This window comes from Phyllobates terribilis, unplaced genomic scaffold (genome assembly GCF_046119375.1).
Source record: "Phyllobates terribilis strain yellow unplaced genomic scaffold, ASM4611937v1 Scaffold_5__5_contigs__length_657084704, whole genome shotgun sequence".
NCBI lineage: Eukaryota > Metazoa > Chordata > Amphibia > Anura > Dendrobatidae > Phyllobates > Phyllobates terribilis.
Genome location: NW_027362765.1, coordinates 95,624,638 through 95,646,450, shown reverse-complemented (window position 1 = coordinate 95,646,450; position 21,813 = coordinate 95,624,638). Strand labels below are relative to the sequence as shown.

At 38.4% G+C, this 21,813-nt stretch overlaps 1 protein-coding gene across 1 annotated transcript in view; it reads right to left on the bottom strand.

Annotated features, from left to right (window-relative positions):
- Positions 1-4,102, bottom strand: part of KIF19 (kinesin family member 19) — a 50,917-nt gene extending 46,815 nt beyond the window's left edge. The window contains exons 1-2 of the mRNA XM_073682556.1: positions 3,830-4,102; positions 2,023-2,103 (exon numbers count right to left, since the gene is read on the bottom strand). Of these exons, the coding sequence (XP_073538657.1) occupies positions 2,023-2,103; positions 3,830-3,868 (120 nt within the window). The 5' untranslated portion in view covers positions 3,869-4,102. The remainder of the gene's footprint in view (positions 1-2,022; positions 2,104-3,829) is intronic.
- Positions 4,103-21,813: the final 17,711 nt, after the last annotated feature.

Genomic DNA, 21,813 nt, shown 5'->3' with positions numbered 1-21,813 from the left:
GGGGTCTGGCCTGGGATCAGTATTAGTTTAGGGGGTCTGGCCTAGGCTCTATGTTAGTTTAGGAGGTCTGGGATCTATAATTTAGAGGGTCCGGTCTGGAATCAGTGTTAGTTTAGGAAGTCTGGTCTGCAGTCTATATTAGTTTAGGGAGTCTGGTCAGGGATCTGTTTTAGTTTTGAGAGTCTGGTCTGGGGTCTGTATTAGTTTAGGTGGTCTGGGATCCGTATTATTTAAAGGGGTCTAATCTGGGATCTGTATTAGTTTAAAAGGTCTGGTCTGGGTTCAGCATTAGTTTAGGGGGTCTGGCCTGTGGTCTATATTAGTTTAGGAGGATTGGTCTTGGATCTGTACTAGTTTATGGGGTCTGGTCTGGTACCTCTATACGTTTTAGAGCTCTGGAATCTGTATTAATTTAGAGGGTCTAGTCCGGGGTCTGTATTGGTTTAGAGGGTCTGATCTGGGGTCCATATTAGTTCTGGGCGTTTCGTCTGTGGTCTGTATTAGTTTAGGAGGTGTAGTCTGGGATCTGTATTATTTTAGTTGGTTTGATCTGAGGATGGTATAAATTTAGGGGGTTTGTATTAGGGGTTCAAGGGAGTCTGTATTTTTTTTTTGGGGGGGGGACTTGGTGAGGGGTCTGTATTTATTCTGATGTCTTGTTAGATATCTGTTCTGGAGTCTGGATTAGTTTAGGTGTTTGGTCTGAGGTGTGAACCAGTAAAAGGTGCCTGGTCTGTAGTCTGTATTAGTTGGGGGTTTGGTCTGGGGTCTGTATTTGTTTATGAGGTCTGATCTAAGCTCTGTATTAGTTTAGATGTTCTGGGTTCTGTATTAGTTTAGAGGGTTTAGTCTGAGGTCAGGATTAGTTTAAGGGGTCTGGTCTGGGGTTTGTATTTGTTTTGGTGGTCTTTTCTGGGAACTGTATTAGTGCAGAGTGCCTGGTCTATAATATGTATTAGTTTAAGGGGTCTGGTTCGGGGGTCTGTATTTAATTTGGTTGTCTAATCTGGGGTCGGTACTACTTTGGGGGACTGGTCTGGGGTTTACATTGGTTTAGGAGGTCTGGTCTAGGCTATGTATTTGTTTAGGAGGCTGTATTAGTTTTGAGTGTCTGGTCTGGAGCCTGGCCTAGAATATGTACTAGTTTAGAGGTCTGGTTTGGGGGTCTATGTTAGTTTTAAGGGAACTGTTTTGAACCCGTAGTACTTTAGGAGTCTGGTCAGGGCTATGTATTAGTTTTAGGTGTTAGGTCTGGGGTCTGTATTCATTTAGAGGGCCTGATCTGGGGTGTATATTAGTTTGAAGGGTCGGTTTTGGGGTCTGTATTCATTTTGGGGTATGATAAGAGGGCCAGATGTACTACTTGTGATTCAGTCCTCCTCGCCATTACTAGTCGGGGTCATGTGCGGCCGCTCTGTGGAATACACAGATAATATCTGACCGTTGTTTTCATCTTTAGCCAATTCACACTATCATCCGCTGATTATCGTCAGTCCGGGATGTTACCATAGTGACGCAGTCCTGCAGAACAGTGAGGAGCCATCAGCCGCCATCTGCGCCTCTCTCCTGGCTTCTGACCTGTCTACCTCATGTCGACACATCGTCCAACGCTCCGGATCGGACATATTTCCACCTGACTGATCTAATTAGTCTGTGAATCCTGGGGGGATGCACAGGGGGCAATGCTTCTGATTGAGAATGCTGCCATCTTGAAAGCAATCTAACTATCCACCAGTAATGGTGCCCACCAGGAACAGTGCCCAACTATAATAATGTAATAATATACACCTGTAACAGTGCAGACCTTTAATAGTGCCCAACTAGAATAATTCTCACTAGTAATAGTGCCTGCCTGTAATAGTGTCCAGCTGTAATAGTGCCCACCTGTAATAGTGCCCACCTGTAATTGTGGTGCAGGTGAAAGCTGTAGAGTCCTGGCCATGGACTGACAGCCATGAATATTGTACAGATATAACCAGGGCGTTGTTTGGTTTTGGTCTCCAGTAACAAGATCGGCCTCACCTGTTCATCCACCTTGTGGGCGATGATGGTGGCTCCTTCCACCAGCTCCGTCTCATTGATCGGCCGGACGCGGAGAGCGACCTGTTGTGAAAGAAGAGAAAATCGCCAGTGTCATCATAACCATATTACATTCTGTGTATAGAGGACTACAACTCCCAACATAACCATAATACAATATTTTATATGCTGTACATAGAGTACTACAACTCCCAAGAGAACCATAATACAATCCTAATATGCGCTCTGTACACACAGCACTACAACTCCCAACATGCCCTGACCACTGGACATGACCATTTTACTGTGGGATCCGGAGGAACGGTGAATAGTTATAAAGTTACACAATTTTCTAATTTACTTTCTGCATCAATTCCTCATCCTTCAACACCTCTGCTTGCTGTCACTGAATAGGACCCTTCATTGTCACTTCCAGTGAATAGAAATGAGTCCGGAGCATGTGATGGCCGCCCGGGCGTATGACCCATTATTGGGCCCAGCTCCGATCACATGAGCGGGACAGATTTCTACATAGTGAAAGAAAAAATAAAATGAAGGTTTCTATTCAAAGGCAGCAAGTAGAGATCTTGAAAATTGTGAGGAATTGATACAGAAAGTAAATTAGAAAATTAGATATCTTTTTTTTTTACAATACAAAGAATTATATATATATATTTTTTATTTTTTTTTATTTGCTATAACGGGAATATTGCCCTATAAAACCAATTCATTGGACAATCGCTGTTCTAGCAATTCCCTAATAACTGCAATCCCCGCCAGGTAAAGGTTTTGTTAATTACTTCTCAGGCAGTTTGATGTCAGACTTAATTACAAGTCATTACTCTCCTAATCCTGCAGTGAGACCCCCAGCAAGGGATTATCATGCACACAACAAGTGAGCAGAGCCCAGCGAGCGAACGCGCCATCCACCAGCAGCGCTGAGACATGGCAAGGAGGAAAGCAGGTTATGCCAAGACTGTCAGCGAGATTAACTAACTCAGCACCGGGTACAGCCCAGCTCCTAAATGACTACAGACAGTATACGGGACAATCACATTTAATTTATATATATACCGGTATGCATATATTAGGGAATCGCTCCACATGCGATTATCCCATATACTGTCTGTAGTCATTCAGGAGCTGGCGCTGTTATTGGGCCTAAAGGATCAAATCTCCATCCCGGGTCAGTGACCCCGGCCGTGTTATGTCAGTCTGTGGAGGATGTGGACTTATCAGGGATATTACGGGATTGCTGCACATGTGATTTTCTGAGAATAAAAAATAAATAAAGTAATAAATTAAAAAAATAACCAATAAAATAAAAATTGTAGAATCACATAGGGACGGCAGCGCAACTAACAATAACATCCCATGTCTATTAGTGCCCAGATATGGTGGTCATAACAGGGTCTCTCAACTATTGTGTATATATAAATATAGGCATAATATGACAGTGTATATGTGTATATAAAATGGATAGATAAATAGGTAGATTAATATGACATAGATAATAGATAGATAAATAGATAATATAGAAAGAGAGATAAATATAATGTCTGTAAAGTGCTGTGGAATTAATGGCGCCATATAAGTGAAGTAAAATAAATAAATATGAGGATGGATAGATGATAGATAGATATGAGAACACATGATAAATAACAGAGTCCCATATTTTGGGGGCCAGATACCAGCTGCGCCCTTTCGTTAGTCCCAATTCTGCCCCACATGCCATAGGCAGTGGGTCTCTGGGCAGTATATATATATATATATATATATATATATATATATAGGGGGGACGTGTGGTTACCGTCAGCTGCTGGTCCTTGGACTCGCCTCCGTCCTTCATGGCTGATGAAAGGTGCAGCGGCTTTATCCGTACATGTCAGCAGCAGCAGATCCTACAAGCGGCAACTCCTATAGAATAAAGCATGTCTGATCAGAAGGACATGGTGGCTGAGGGGGCAGTCATGTGGGCGCAGAGCGGCAGGGGCAGGGGCAGGCTGTGAGGAGTTCACCAGGTTCCTCTCACTCCTTCATCTCATGGATTCCCTGGAGATTTGGAAACCCAACACAACAAACCAACCCCAGCTGTCACTGCAGTGCTCACATGCTCCTCCTTGTGGCTGATGTGGATACTGCAGCTTAGGAGAATTGTATTTTTTCAATTTACCTATAATAATAATTTTTATTTATATAGCGCCAACATATTCTGCAGCACTTTACAATTAAGTAGGGACATGTACAGACAATATAAACAATACAATGTATCACATTTCAACAGTTACATGAGGAGTGAGGGCATGGGCGTACCCACCGTGGGGCAGGCAGGCACGCAAGTCGCACACCAGGGCCGGCGTCAGCACCTGGCGCACCTGGGTAAATGCCGGGGCCCTGAGCAGGCGGGAGGGCCCCTCACCGTCAGCGCCCGCTCCCCCCCCCCGCTTGCTCAGGGCCCCGGCACCTGGCACAATACTTACCCCTCCCTGTGCCTCCGCAGCAGCTCCTGCATCCTCCGCGGCTGCTGCACTGTGACGTCTCAGGTCAGAGGGCGCGGTGACGTCTTTACACCGCGCTCTCTCCTGAGCAGTCACAGCGCAGAGCGGGAAGACGCCGGCGACGCTGAGGAGTGAGGTGAGTATCTGATTTTTTTTTTTATTGTATGGAGGCCTGTGGCAGTATAAAGGAGGGGGGTGAGGTGGGGGTGTGTGACATCCTGCATGGGGCATTATAAGGGGGGGTGACATCCTGCATGGGGCATTTTAAGGGGGGGGGTGACATCCTACATGGGGCATTATAAGGGAGGGGGGGATGTGACATCCTGCATGGGGCATTATAAGGGGGGGGGGATGTGACATCCTGCATGGGGCATTATAAGGGGGGGTGACATCCTGCATGGGGCATTATAAGGGGGGTGACATCCTGCATGGGGCATTATAAGGGAGGGGTGTGTGTGACATCCTGCATGGGGCATTATAAGGGGGGGTGACATCATGCATGGGGCATTATAAGGGGGGATGTGACATCCTGCATGGAGCATTGTCGGGGGGGGTGACATCCTGCATGGGGCATTATAAGGGAGGGGGGGTGTGACATCCTGCATGGGGCATTATAAGGGGGGGGTGACATCCTGCATGGGGCATTATAAGGGGGGTGACATCCTGCATGGGGCATTATAAGGGAGGGAGGTGTGACATCCTGCATGGGGCATTATAAGGGAGGAGGGGTGTGTGACATCCTGCATGGGCCATTATAAGGGATGGGGGTGTGTGTGACATCCTGCATGGGGCATTATATGGTGGGGTGGGGGTGTGTGACATCCTGCATGGGGCATTATATGGTGGGGTGGGGAGGTGTGACATCCTGCATGGGGCATTATAAGGGAGGGGGGTGTGTGACATCCTGCATGGGGCATTATAAGGAAGGGGGGGTGTCATCCTGCATGGGGCATTATAAGGTGGGATGACATCCTACATGGGGCATTATATGGGGGGGAACAGCCTGCATGGGGCATTATGTGGGGGGGCAGCCTGCGTGGGGCATTATGTGGGGGGGAACAGCCTGCATGAGGCATTATGTGTGGGGAACAGCCTGCATGGAGCGTTAAATGGGGGCCAGTATTCTGTATGGAGCGTTATATGGCGGCCAGTATTCTGTATGGAGTGTTATATGGGGGCCAGTATCCTGTATGGATTGTTATATGGGGGCCAGTATTCCATATGGAGCGTTATATGGGGGCCAGTATCCTGTATGGAGTGTTGTATGGGGGCCAGTATTCCGTATGGAGCGTTATATGGGGGCCAGTATTCTGTATGGAGCATTTTATGGGGGCCAGTATTCTGTATGGAGCGTTATATGGGGGCCAGTATCCTGTATGGAGCGTTATATGGGGGCCAGTATCCTGTATGGAGCGTTATATGGGAGCCAGTATTCTGTATGGAGCGTTATATGGGGGCCAGTATTCTGTATGGAGCGTTATATGGGGGCCAGTGTTCCGTATGGAGCGTTATATGGGGGCCAGTATTCTGTATGGAGCGTTATATGGGGGCCAGTATTCTGTATGGAGCGTTATATGGGAGCCAGTATTCTGTATGGAGCGTTATATGGGGGCCAGTATTCTGTATGGAGTGTTATATGGGGGCCAGTATTCCGTATGGAGCGTTATATGGGGGCCAGTATTCTGTATGGAGCATTTTATGGGGGCCAGTATTCTGTATGGAGCGTTATATGGGGGCCAGTATCCTGTATGGAGCGTTATATGGGGACCAGTCTCCTGTATGGAGCATTTTATGGCGGCCAGTATACTGTGTGGAGCAATTCACCGGTTTCTGAGCTATTGTGGAATTTACAATAGATATCACTCATGTAATGTAAGAAGTGAAATCTTTGCATTGTACTATATATATATATTTCTCTTCGGTATCTGTGACCATGGCTTGCCCCCCCCCCCCTAGTTTTGATCCTGGGTACGCCCATGCCCATAAGTGAGGGCCCTGCTCGCAAGCTTACAATCTATATTATTATTATTTATTATTATAGCACCATTTATTCCATGGCACTTTACATGTGAAAAGGGGTATACATAGAAAAAACAAGTACAATAATTTGAACAAAAACGAGTCAGTGACTGGTACAGGAGGAGCGAGGACCCTGCCCACGAGGGCTCACAATCTACAAGGGATGGGTGAGGATACAGTAGGTCGGGGTAGAGCTGGTCGTGCAGCGTTATGGTGGAGCGAGTGTTACTGCAGGCTATAGGTGGAAAATATGGAAATAGGGGGAAAAGATAGGTAGAACATGGTCATCAGCCAGTATCAGTATCTAAGAGCAGTTACCGTGTGCTATTTGGTGCATGGAGGATGTGGAGACAGATGAATATGCAGGGGCAGATTAAGATAAACATTTTGGAGGGAACAGGGGAGAGTTAGGTTGGTGAGTTGACATGATAGGCTTGTCTACACAGATGTGTTTTTGAAGCATGTTTAAAAACATGGGGACTAGATATCAGTCGGATCGTCTGGGGTAGTGCATTCCAGAAAACTGGTACAGCATGAGAGAAGTCTTGGTTGACAGAGGTGTGAGGTCGGATTAAGGAGGATGTTAGTCCTAGATCAGTTGCAGAACGAAGGGCACGGGAAGGGTGATAGACAGAAACGAGGGATGAGATATAGGGCGGTGCAGAACTGTGGAGAGCTTTGTGGGTGAGAAAGATGAGTTTATATTGTATTCTGTGGTGAATGGGTAACCAGTGTAATGACTGGCACAAGGTGGAGGCGCCGCATTCAGAATGGATTGGAGAGGAGACAGTTTGTTTAGAGGAAGACCGATTAGATGAGAGTTGCAGTAGTCCAGACGAGAGTGAATCAGAGCGACAGAGTTTTTGCAGTATCAAAGGTGAGAAAAGGTCGGATTCTGGAGATGTTTTTAAGGTGCAGGTCACATGAGCGAGCGAGTGATTGTATATGGGGAATAAAGGAAAGTTGTGTGTCAAATATGACTCCAAGTCAGCGAGCTTGCTGCTTGGGAGTTATGGTAGCGCCACCCAAGGAAATTAAAAAGTCAGGTATAGGTAGGTAGGAATTTTCATAGACCAACTCTAAAATATATGTGTACACCACTAGAAACCTCCCAATGCCATCCCTGCCTGAAAGAAGCTTGGACTCACTAGATCTGCCTAAAACATGTGAAAAGTTTTTGTAAAGTGGACTTACCCCTTAAGGATTCTCAATACCTGTTTTTACATAGGTGCTAGCCAACAAGACGAGCCAAGCTCTGCCGGGAGCTGAGATATGGGATACCGTATGTATATTCCACACAAGAGGGAACTGCTTAACATGGAAGGAAATGGGAAGTCACTAGTGATTTTCTTTCAAAGTATCGCAGGTTAGCACAAATACATCCAAGTCAATCACTCTCTGCATACAGCAGCCTGGATCTCAGATTTGTGGTCCCCCCCAAAAAAGCGACATGGTGGGAGTGGTATAATGAGTTCATGTTAAGGTGACATGGCGTTACTATACAGGATTTCATTTAGGAATTAAGAGAAAGAATTATGGCTTGCAATACCAGACACGACCATGAACGAGAGTGGCGCTGTTTCTGGAAAAAAAGAACAGGCCCTTTTCTATCATTTCACGCAAACTGTTATATAACAGATTCCAATTAAGTTGAAAGATTCCGTTTGGCTTAGCCTTGTCTAAGGATTTACATTCTGCCAAAAAAGATATTAATGTAACAGCAAAGCAAGCCAGATGGACCACCGACGTCATACAAAGACGTGGGCGCATAACAAGACTGAAGGGGGCTTACTGCACCAGATCCTCAGACTCCAGATAAAGAACTACAATATTATCATACAATAGAATACAACTCAATGTTTAGAGGGAATTTGGAATTTTCCATTACTTATTTGGGCTATCTTCTTATCTATAGGGGGCAGTAGATATATTCTTGTACATAGGGGGCAGTATTATAGTAGTTATATTCTTGTACATAGGGGCAGTATTATAGTAGTTATATTCTTGTACATAGGGGGCAGTATTATAGTAGTTATATTCTTGTACATAGGGGGCAGTATTATAGTAGTTATATTCTTGTACGTAGGGGCAGTATTATAGTAGTTATATTTTTGTACATAGGACCAGTATTGTAGCTAAATTCTTATACATAGGAGCAGTATTATAGTAGTTATATTCTTGTACATAGGAGCAGTATTATAGTAGTTATATTCTTGTACATTGGGGCTGTATTAAAGTAGTTATATTCTTGTACATAGAAGCAGTATTATAGTAGATATATTCATGTACATAGGAGCAGTAGTATAGTAGTTATATTCTTGTACATAGGGAGCAGTATTACAGTAGTTATATTCTTGTACATAGGAGGCAGTATTATGTAGTTACAGTATATTATTTTACATACGGGCAGTATTATAGTAGTTATATTCTTATACATAGGAGCAGTATTATAGTAGTTATATTCTTGTACATAGGGGCAGTATTATAGTAGTTATATTCTTGTACATAGGAGCAGTATTATAGTAGCTATATTTTTCTACATAGGAGCAGTATTATTGTAGTTATATTCTTCTAGATAGGGGCAGTATTATAGTAGTTATATTCTTGCACATAGGGGCAGTATTATAGTAGCTATATTCTTGTACATAGGGGCAATATTATAGTAGTTATATCGTTGTACATAGGACCAGTATTGTAGCTAAATTCTTATACATAGGAGCAGTATTATATTAGTTATATTCTTGTACATAGGAGCAGTATTATAATAGTTATATTCTTGTACATTGGGGCTGTATTAAAGTAGTGATATTCTTGTACATAGGAGCAGTAGTATAGTAGTTATATTCTTGTACATAGGAGGCAGTATTATGTAGTTACAGTATATTATTTTACATAGGGGCAGTATTATAGTAGTTATATTCTTGTATATATGGGGCAGTATTATAGTAGTTATATTCTTGTATATATGGGGCAGTATTATAGTAGTTATATTCTTGTACATTGGAGCAGTATTATAGTAGTTATATTCTTGTACATAGGGGGCAGTATTATAGTAGTTATATTCTTGTACATAGGGGCAGTATTATAGTAGTTATATTTTTGTACATAGGAACAGTATTGTAGCTAAATTCTTATACATAGGAGCAGTATTATAGTAGTTATATTCTTGTACATAGGGGCAGTATTATAGTAGTTATATTCTTGTACATAGGGGGCAGTATTATAGTAGTTATATTCTTGTACATAGGGGGCAGTATTATAGTAGTTATATTCTTGTACGTAGGGGCAGTATTATAGTAGTTATATTTTTGTACATAGGACCAGTATTGTAGCTAAATTCTTATACATAGGAGCAGTATTATAGTAGTTATATTCTTGTACATAGGAGCAGTATTATAGTAGTTATATTCTTGTACATTGGGACTGTATTAAAGTAGTTATATTCTTGTACATAGAAGCAGTATTATAGTAGATATATTCATGTACATAGGAGCAGTAGTATAGTAGTTATATTCTTGTACATAGGGAGCAGTATTACAGTAGTTATATTCTTGTACATAGGAGGCAGTATTATGTAGTTACAGTATATTATTTTACATACGGGCAGTATTATAGTAGTTATATTCTTATACATAGGAGCAGTATTATAGTAGTTATATTCTTGTACATAGGGGCAGTATTATAGTAGTTATATTCTTGTACATAGGAGCAGTATTATAGTAGCTATATTTTTCTACATAGGAGCAGTATTATAGTAGTTATATTCTTCTAGATAGGGGCAGTATTATAGTAGTTATATTCTTGCACATAGGGGCAGTATTATAGTAGCTATATTCTTGTACATAGGGGCAATATTATAGCAGTTATATCGTTGTACATAGGACCAGTATTGTAGCTAAATTCTTATACATAGGAGCAGTATTATATTAGTTATATTCTTGTACATAGGAGCAGTATTATAATAGTTATATTCTTGTACATTGGGGCTGTATTAAAGTAGTGATATTCTTGTACATAGGAGCAGTAGTATAGTAGTTATATTCTTGTACATAGGAGGCAGTATTATGTAGTTACAGTATATTATTTTACATAGGGGCAGTATTATAGTAGTTATATTCTTGTATATATGGGGCAGTATTATAGTAGTTATATTCTTGTATATATGGGGCAGTATTATAGTAGTTATATTCTTGTACATTGGAGCAGTATTATAGTAGTTATATTCTTGTACATAGGGGGCAGTATTATAGTAGTTATATTCTTGTACATAGGGGCAGTATTATAGTAGTTATATTTTTGTACATAGGAACAGTATTGTAGCTAAATTCTTATACATAGGAGCAGTATTATAGTAGTTATATTCTTGTACATAGGGGCAGTATTATAGTAGTTATATTCTTGTACATAGGGGGCAGTATTATAGTAGTTATATTCTTGTACATAGGGGGCAGTATTATAGTAGTTATATTCTTGTACGTAGGGGCAGTATTATAGTAGTTATATTTTTGTACATAGGACCAGTATTGTAGCTAAATTCTTATACATAGGAGCAGTATTATAGTAGTTATATTCTTGTACATAGGAGCAGTATTATAGTAGTTATATTCTTGTACATTGGGGCTGTATTAAAGTAGTTATATTCTTGTACATAGAAGCAGTATTACAGTAGTTATATTCTTGTACATAGGAGGCAGTATTATGTAGTTACAGTATATTATTTTACATACGGACAGTATTATAGTAGTTATATTCTTATACATAGGAGCAGTATTATAGTAGTTATATTCTTGTACATAGGGGCAGTATTATAGTAGTTATATTCTTGTACATAGGAGCAGTATTATAGAAGCTATATTTTTCTACATAGGAGCAGTATTATAGTAGTTATATTCTTCTAGATAGGGGCAGTATTATAGTAGTTATATTCTTGCACATAGGGGCAGTATTATAGTAGCTATATTCTTGTACATAGGGGCAGTATTATAGTAGTTATATCGTTGTACATAGGACCAGTATTGTAGCTAAATTCTTATACATAGGAGCAGTATTATAGTAGTTATATTCTTGTACATAGGGGCAGTATTATAGTAGTTATATTCTTGTACATAGGGGGCAGTATTATAGTAGTTATATTCTTGTACATAGGGGGCAGTATTATAGTAGTTATATTCTTGTACGTAGGGGCAGTATTATAGTAGTTATATTTTTGTACATAGGACCAGTATTGTAGCTAAATTCTTATACATAGGAGCAGTATTATAGTAGTTATATTCTTGTACATAGGAGCAGTATTATAGTAGTTATATTCTTGTACATTGGGGCTGTATTAAAGTAGTTATATTCTTGTACATAGAAGCAGTATTATAGTAGATATATTCATGTACATAGGAGCAGTAGTATAGTAGTTATATTCTTGTACATAGGGAGCAGTATTACAGTAGTTATATTCTTGTACATAGGAGGCAGTATTATGTAGTTACAGTATATTATTTTACATACGGGCAGTATTATAGTAGTTATATTCTTATACATAGGAGCAGTATTATAGTAGTTATATTCTTGTACATAGGGGCAGTATTATAGTAGTTATATTCTTGTACATAGGAGCAGTATTATAGTAGCTATATTTTTCTACATAGGAGCAGTATTATAGTAGTTATATTCTTCTAGATAGGGGCAGTATTATAGTAGTTATATTCTTGCACATAGGGGCAGTATTATAGTAGCTATATTCTTGTACATAGGGGCAATATTATAGCAGTTATATCGTTGTACATAGGACCAGTATTGTAGCTAAATTCTTATACATAGGAGCAGTATTATATTAGTTATATTCTTGTACATAGGAGCAGTATTATAATAGTTATATTCTTGTACATTGGGGCTGTATTAAAGTAGTGATATTCTTGTACATAGGAGCAGTAGTATAGTAGTTATATTCTTGTACATAGGAGGCAGTATTATGTAGTTACAGTATATTATTTTACATAGGGGCAGTATTATAGTAGTTATATTCTTGTATATATGGGGCAGTATTATAGTAGTTATATTCTTGTATATATGGGGCAGTATTATAGTAGTTATATTCTTGTACATTGGAGCAGTATTATAGTAGTTATATTCTTGTACATAGGGGGCAGTATTATAGTAGTTATATTCTTGTACATAGGGGCAGTATTATAGTAGTTATATTTTTGTACATAGGAACAGTATTGTAGCTAAATTCTTATACATAGGAGCAGTATTATAGTAGTTATATTCTTGTACATAGGGGCAGTATTATAGTAGTTATATTCTTGTACATAGGGGGCAGTATTATAGTAGTTATATTCTTGTACATAGGGGGCAGTATTATAGTAGTTATATTCTTGTACGTAGGGGCAGTATTATAGTAGTTATATTTTTGTACATAGGACCAGTATTGTAGCTAAATTCTTATACATAGGAGCAGTATTATAGTAGTTATATTCTTGTACATAGGAGCAGTATTATAGTAGTTATATTCTTGTACATTGGGGCTGTATTAAAGTAGTTATATTCTTGTACATAGAAGCAGTATTACAGTAGTTATATTCTTGTACATAGGAGGCAGTATTATGTAGTTACAGTATATTATTTTACATACGGACAGTATTATAGTAGTTATATTCTTATACATAGGAGCAGTATTATAGTAGTTATATTCTTGTACATAGGGGCAGTATTATAGTAGTTATATTCTTGTACATAGGAGCAGTATTATAGAAGCTATATTTTTCTACATAGGAGCAGTATTATAGTAGTTATATTCTTCTAGATAGGGGCAGTATTATAGTAGTTATATTCTTGCACATAGGGGCAGTATTATAGTAGCTATATTCTTGTACATAGGGGCAGTATTATAGTAGTTATATCGTTGTACATAGGACCAGTATTGTAGCTAAATTCTTATACATAGGAGCAGTATTATAGTAGTTATATTCTTGTACATAGGAGCAGTATTATAATAGTTATATTCTTGTACATTGGGGCTGTATTAAAGTAGTGATATTCTTGTACATAGGAGCAGTAGTATAGTAGTTATATTCTTGTACATAGGAGGCAGTATTATGTAGTTACAGTATATTATTTTACATAGGGGCAGTATTATAGTAGTTATATTCTTGTATATATGGGGCAGTATTATAGTAGTTATATTCTTGTATATATGGGGCAGTATTATAGTAGTTATATTCTTGTACATTGGAGCAGTATTATAGTAGTTATATTCTTGTACATAGGGGGCAGTATTATAGTAGTTATATTCTTGTACATAGGGGCAGTATTATAGTAGTTATATTTTTGTACATAGGAACAGTATTGTAGCTAAATTCTTATACATAGGAGCAGTATTATAGTAGTTATATTCTTGTACATAGGAGCAGTATTATAGTAGTTATATTCTTGTACATTGGGGCTGTATTAAAGTAGTTATATTCTTGTACATAGAAGCAATAGTATAGTAGCTATATTCTTGTACATAGGAGCAGTAGTATAGTAGTTATATTCTTGTACATAGGGAGCAGTATTACAGTAGTTATATTCTTGTACATAGGAGGCAGTATTATGTAGTTACAGTATATTATTTTACATACGGGCAGTATTATAGTAGTTATATTCTTATACATAGGAGCAGTATTATAGTAGTAATATTCTTGTACATAGGGGCAGTATTATAGTAGTTATATTCTTGTACATAGGAGCAGTATTATAGTAGCTATATTTTTCTACATAGGAGCAGTATTATAGTAGTTATATTCTTCTAGATAGGGGCAGTATTATAGTAGTTATATTCTTGCACATAGGGGCAGTATTATAGTAGCTATATTCTTGTACATAGGGGCAGTATTATAGTAGTTATATCGTTGTACATAGGACCAGTATTGTAGCTAAATTCTTATACATAGGAGCAGTATTATAGTAGTTATATTCTTGTACATAGGAGCAGTATTATAATAGTTATATTCTTGTACATTGGGGCTGTATTAAAGTAGTGATATTCTTGTACATAGGAGCAGTAGTATAGTAGTTATATTCTTGTACATAGGAGGCAGTATTATGTAGTTACAGTATATTATTTTACATAGGGGCAGTATTATAGTAGTTATATTCTTGTATATATGGGGCAGTATTATAGTAGTTATATTCTTGTATATATGGGGCAGTATTATAGTAGTTATATTCTTGTACATTGGAGCAGTATTATAGTAGTTATATTCTTGTACATAGGGGGCAGTATTATAGTAGTTATATTCTTGTACATAGGGGCAGTATTATAGTAGTTATATTTTTGTACATAGGAACAGTATTGTAGCTAAATTCTTATACATAGGAGCAGTATTATAGTAGTTATATTCTTGTACATAGGAGCAGTATTATAGTAGTTATATTCTTGTACATTGGGGCTGTATTAAAGTAGTTATATTCTTGTACATAGAAGCAATAGTATAGTAGTTATATTCTTGTACATAGGAGCAGTAGTATAGTAGTTATATTCTTGTACATAGGGAGCAGTATTACAGTAGTTATATTCTTGTACATAGGAGGCAGTATTATGTAGTTACAGTATATTATTTTACATACGGGCAGTATTATAGTAGTTATATTCTTATACATAGGAGCAGTATTATAGTAGTAATATTCTTGTACATAGGGGCAGTATTATAGTAGTTATATTCTTGTACATAGGAGCAGTATTATAGTAGCTATATTTTTCTACATAGGAGCAGTATTATAGTAGTTATATTCTTCTAGATAGGGGCAGTATTATAGTAGTTATATTCTTGCACATAGGGGCAGTATTATAGTAGCTATATTCTTGTACATAGGGGCAGTATTATAGTAGTTACATCGTTGTACATAGGACCAGTATTGTAGCTAAATTCTTATACATAGGAGCAGTATTATAGTAGTTATATTCTTGTACATAGGAGCAGTATTATAATAGTTATATTCTTGTACATTGTGGCTGTATTAAAGTAGTGATATTCTTGTACATAGGAGCAGTAGTATAGTAGTTATATTCTTGTACATAGGAGGCAGTATTATGTAGTTACAGTATATTATTTTACATAGGGGCAGTATTATAGTAGTTACATTCTTGTACATATGAGCTGTATTATAGTAGTTATATTTTTGTACATAGGAGCAGTATTGTAGCTAAAATATTATACATAGGAGCAGCATTATAGTAGTTATATTCTTGTACATAGGGGAAGTACTATAGTAGTTATATTTTTGTACATAGAACCAATATTATAGTAGCTATATTCTTATACATATGAGTCCATATTATAGTAGTTATATACTTGTACATAGGAGCAGTATTATAGTAGTTACAGTACAGACCAAAAGTTTGGACACACCTTCTCATTTAAAGATTTTTCTGTATTTTCATGACTATGAAAATTGTACATTCACACTGAAGGCATCAAAACTATGAATTAACACATGTGGAATTATATACTTATATACATTATATTATATACAACTGAAAATATGTCTTATAGTCTAGGTTCTTCAAAGTAGCCACCTTTTGCTTTGATGACTGCTTTGCACACTCTTGGTATTCTCTTGATGAGCTTCAAGAGGTAGTCACCGGAAATGATCTTCCAACAATCTTGAAGGAGTTCCCAGAGATGCTTAGCACTTGTTGGCCCTTTTGCCTTCACTCTGCGGTCCAGTTCACCCCAAACCATCTCGATTGGGTTCAGGTCTGGTGACTGTGGAGGCCAGGTCATCTGGCGTAGCACCACATCACTCTCCTTCTTGGTCAAATAGCCCTTACACAGCCTGGAGGTGTGTTTGGGGGTCATTGTCCTGTTGAAAAATAAATGATGGTCCAACTAAACGCAAACCGGATGGAATAGCATGCCGCTGCAAGATGCTGTGGTAGCTATGCTGGTTCAGTATGCCTTCAATTTTGAATAAATCCCCAACAGTGTCACCAGCAAAGCACCCCCACTCCATCACACCTCTTCCTCCATGCTTCACGGTGGGAACCAGGCATGTAGAGTCCATCCGTTCACCTTTTCTGCGTCGCACAAAGACACGGTGGTTGGAACCAAAGATCGCAAATTTGGACTCTTCAGACCAAAGCACAGATTTCCACTGGTCTAATGTCCATTCCTTGTGTTCTTTAGCCCAAACAAGTCTCTTCTGCTTGTTGCCTGTCCTTAGCAGTGGTTTCCTAGCAGCTATTTTACCATGAAGGCCTGCTGCACAAAGTCTCCTCTTAACAATTGTTGAAGAGATGTGTCTGCTACTAGAACTCTGTGTGGCATTGACCTGGTCTCTAATCTGAGCTGCTGTTAACCTGCGATTTCTGAGGCTGGTGACTCGGATAAACTTATCCTCAGAAGCAGAGGTGACTCTTGGTCTTCCTTTACTGGGGCAGTCCTCATGTGAGCCAGTTTCTTTGTAGCGCTTGATGGTTTTTGCAACTGCACTTGGCGACACTTTCAAAGTTTTCCCAATTTTTCGCACTGACTGACCTTCATTTCTTAAAGTAATGATGGCCACTCGTTTTTCTTTACTTAGCTGCTTTTTTCTTGCCATAATACAAATTTTAACAGTCTATTCAGTAGGACTATCAGCTGTGTATCCACCAGACTTCTGCACAACACAACTGATGGTCCCAACCCCATTTATAAGGCAAGAAATCCCACTTATTAAACCTGACAGGGCACACCTGTGAAGTGAAAACCATTTCCGGTGACTACCTCTTGAAGCTCATCAAGAGAATGCCAAGAGTGTGCAAAGCAGTCATCAAAGCAAAAGGTGGCTACTTTGAAGAACCTAGAATATGACATATTTTCAGTTGTTTCACACTTTTTTGTTAAGTATATAATTCCACATGTGTTAATTCATAGTTTTGATGCCTTCACTTTGAATGTACAATTTTCATAGTCATGAAAATACAGAAAAATCTTTAAATGATAAGGTGTGTCCAAACTTTTGGTCTGTACTGTATATTCTTGTACATAGGGAGCAGTATTATAGTAGTTATATTCTTGTACATAGGAGGCAGTATTATGTAGTTACAGTATATTATTTTACATAGGGGCAGTATTATGGTAGTTATATTCTTGTACATAAGAGCAGTATTATAGTAGTTATATTCTTGTACATAGGAGCAGTATTATAGTAGTTATATTCTTGTACATAGGGGCAGTATTATAGTAGTTATATTCTTGTACATAGGGGCGGTATTATAGTAGTTATATTCTTGTACATAGGGGCAGTATTATAGTAGTTATATTCTTGTACATAGGAGCAGTATTATAGTAGTTATATTCTTGTAAATAGGGGCAGTATTATAGTAGCTATATTCTTGTACATAGGGGCAGTATTATAGTAGTTATATCTTTGTACATAGGACCAGTATTGTAGCTAAATTCTTATACATAGGAGCAGTATTATAGTAGTTATATTCTTGTACATAGGAGCAGTATTATAGAAGTTATATTCTTGTCTGTAGGGGGAAGTCTTACAGTAGTTACATTCTTGTACATAGGTGGCAGTATTATAGTAGTTATATTCTTGTACATAGGCGGCAGTATTATAGTAGTTATATTCTTCTACAAAAGGGCAGTATCATAGTAGTTATATTCTTCTACATAAGGCTTGTATACTTTTTTTGATCAAAAATAGTTCACTAAGTACCCTATATTTATTAAGCAACTTTGCTTTACATTTATATATAATGATGGTAGGGTATGAGATATATTTTTGTCTTTTGTCTTTTGTAGGTTTTGTTTCTTTTTTGCTAGTGTGAACATGCTCCTATTTCTTGCATGTCTACCATCTTAGACCTCAGTTCACATTGCCTGGTTTTTTGTCTTGTTTGCATTCTGTGCAATTTAAGGGTGTGGCATCCCCTTTGTTGAGCTGACTGGTATATATTTAGCTTACCACGGGCCTGGGTGGTCTGGAGTTGGGACCCGGTCCTATTTGTCTACCCTTTTATATGCATTGCTTCAACTTTGATATACAGTAAGGTTTTTAATATAGGCAGTATAGGTACCGTCCCAATTTAGGGTCACCTTGCCGCTGGTGGGACGGCTTGTATACTTTTTTTGATCAAAAATAGTTCACTAAGTACCCTATATTTATTATGCAACTTTGCTTTACATTTATATATAATGATGGTAGGGTATGAGATATATTTTTGTCTTTTGTCTTTTGTAGGTTTTGTTTCTTTTTTGCTAGTGTGAACATGCTCCTATTTCTTGCATGTCTACCATCTTAGACCTCAGTTCACATTGCCTGGTTTTTTGTCTTGTTTGCATTCTGTGCAATTTAAGGGTGTGGCATCCCCTTTGTTGAGCTGACTGGTATATATGTAGCTTACCATGGGCCTGGGTGGTCTGGAGTTGGGACCCGGTCCTATTTGTCTACCCTTTTATATGCATTGCTTCAACTTTGATATACAGTAAGGTTTTTAATATAGGCAGTATAGGTACCGTCCCAATTTAGGGTCACCTTGCCGCTGGTGGGACGGCTTGTATACTTTTTTTGATCAAAAATAGTTCACTAAGTACCCTATATTTATTATGCAACTTTGCTTTACATTTATATATAATGATGGTAGGGTATGAGATATATTTTTGTCTTTTGTCTTTTGTAGGTTTTGTTTCTTTTTTGCTAGTGTGAACATGCTCCTATTTCTTGCATGTCTACCATCTTAGACCTCAGTTCACATTGCCTGGTTTTTTGTCTTGTTTGCATTCTGTGCAATTTAAGGGTGTGGCATCCCCTTTGTTGAGCTGATTAGTATATATGTAGCTTACCACGGGCCTGGGTGGTCTGGAGTTGGGACCCGGTCCTATTTGTCTACCCTTTTATATGCATTGCTTCAACTTTGATATACAGTAAGGTTTTTAATATAGGCAGTATAGGTACCGTCCCAATTTAGGGTCACCTTGCCGCTGGTGGGACGGCTTGTATACTTTTTTTGATCAAAAATAGTTCACTAAGTACCCTATATTTATTATGCAACTTTGCTTTACATTTATATATAATGATGGTAGGGTATGAGATATATTTTTGTCTTTTGTCTTTTGTAGGTTTTGTTTCTTTTTTGCTAGTGTGAACATGCTCCTATTTCTTGCATGTCTACCATCTTAGACCTCAGTTCACATTGCCTGGTTTTGCTACATAAGGGGCAGTATTATAGTAGTTATATTCTTGTACATAAGGGCAGTATTATAGTAGTTATATTCTTCTACATAGGGAGCAGTATTATAGTAGTTATATTCTTCTACATAGGGAGCAGTATTAGGCCATGTTCACACGTTGATTATTTGGCGAGTTTTTCTATCACTATTTGTAAGCGAAAACGAGTGGGTGATAAATACAGAAGTGGTGAAATTGTTTCTATTATACTTTTCCTCTGATTGTTCCACTCCTGGTTTTGGCTTACAAATACTGAGGTAAAAAAAGTCACCAAATAATCAACGTGTATAAATAGCTTTATAGTAGTTATAATTTTGTACATAGGGGGCAGTATTATATCTGGTATAGGCAAGTCCTGCTATAAAATGAGCACCATATGAAATAATATTGTAAAGCTGGAATTGTACTGATTTTCTAGAAATAATTATTTAAAAGGTCAACACTTCATGAGATACGTGGAGCATTGACTAGTGATTTGTCAGGTTTACCTGAAATATGGCTCTACCAGGCTCAATTTTTAGACTGTTATTTGGGAACTATTCTTGGGTTCTGCCAATGATCATCACGTCTATCAGGTTGGATTTGTCTAGACCATGGATCTGCCATGTTGGGTCTGTCTGGAGTGTGTATCTAAATGTCAAGATTGTATAGTCTGTTCATTAAACCTTGACTGTTCATAGCTCTGCCAATAGCCAATAATCTCTTAGTTCAGATCTGCCTAGGCACTGAAATAGCCAGTATGGATCTACCTGCACTTCTAAGATCTTCCATTTTTTGACTGTTTTTTTTTAGGACAATATGGACTTCTTAGGTCACCTCCAATGTTGTTGCATCTCCTTGTTGCATTTCTCTATTACCAGCAAGTGGTGGTGACTTATTCCTCAGTGTTTTGGGACTCCAGAGCTCCCATTTCTTCCCAGTCTTCACGTTGGCATTCAGTTGGTTGCTACAACTATCAGGAACAATGCTTGTCCCGCTGCCCAATTCTGCACCAATTGCTGGAATATCAGACTTGGTAACCTGGATCTGGTGACAAATGACTTCTTTCAGTTGGTGAACCCTTCAGATGGGCCATAAATCAGGAAGAGTCTTTGTACTGTGTATACATATCATACAATAGTTCTGACCTTCTCTAAACCTCTACACACAGATTTGGCACCAACTTGAAGAAAAGTCATTTTGCAAGCCTTTTGACTGCTGAATTGTTGTTTCTAAACCTATTCTACTGGAACAAGAGGGACCTCACCAGAAAACTGTAATAATCCTGGCAAGCTTTAGGCTCAGGAACCAGAGCTCAATGTGGGTAGAAATAGAGCAACACTACAGCAACATCTCTGATCAAAAAGAATGGCAGTATCGGGAAAAATTCTCCATTTCCAGAGCTTTTTTCACGTATTACCCTGCCACCATATTCCTGCCAGTCCACTGTTTCGCTGGCTCGAAGTCAAACAGCCTCCCAACAGAATTGAGACTATACACTCGTGTCCTAAAAGTTCCTGGAAAAAAGGGAGTCCTCCTAAATTAGAAAAAAATTGGCAAAAGTTGGAGCAGGTGTCTCCCAGGATACCTAACCTGGAAGGCAGAAACGCTAGCAGTGAGCCACAGGCTGCATTGTAAAGTGTACAAGAATTTTCTCTGCCAAAAGATCTAAATGGTATTCTTCTTCTTTACAGGAACATTGTATTGGTACCTAGAGATATATGTCTATATGCATAACATAATAGTACATTATAAAATTAAGAGAAAAGTAATAATTAGAGCTATCGTTTCCATAAAATTACTAAAAACAATTACAATAATGACATGGACATATTTGGTATCACTGTAATCATAACATAACCTGAACAACACAGTCAACATTTTAAATTCTTCTGGTCGTCTGAACAAAAATAACATTTTCCATCGATAAAGAAGTTAACTTACAAACATTGCGACATGCCTCTGCCTCGCTTCTTTTTTAGGGTATGTTCACACATGGTGCTTTTTTTGGAGTTCTTTCCTGGTATTACAGGAAAATATGTAGTAATGCATATATAATGCTTTAACATGTGCAATATTTCTATATGTATATCTAATGGAATGT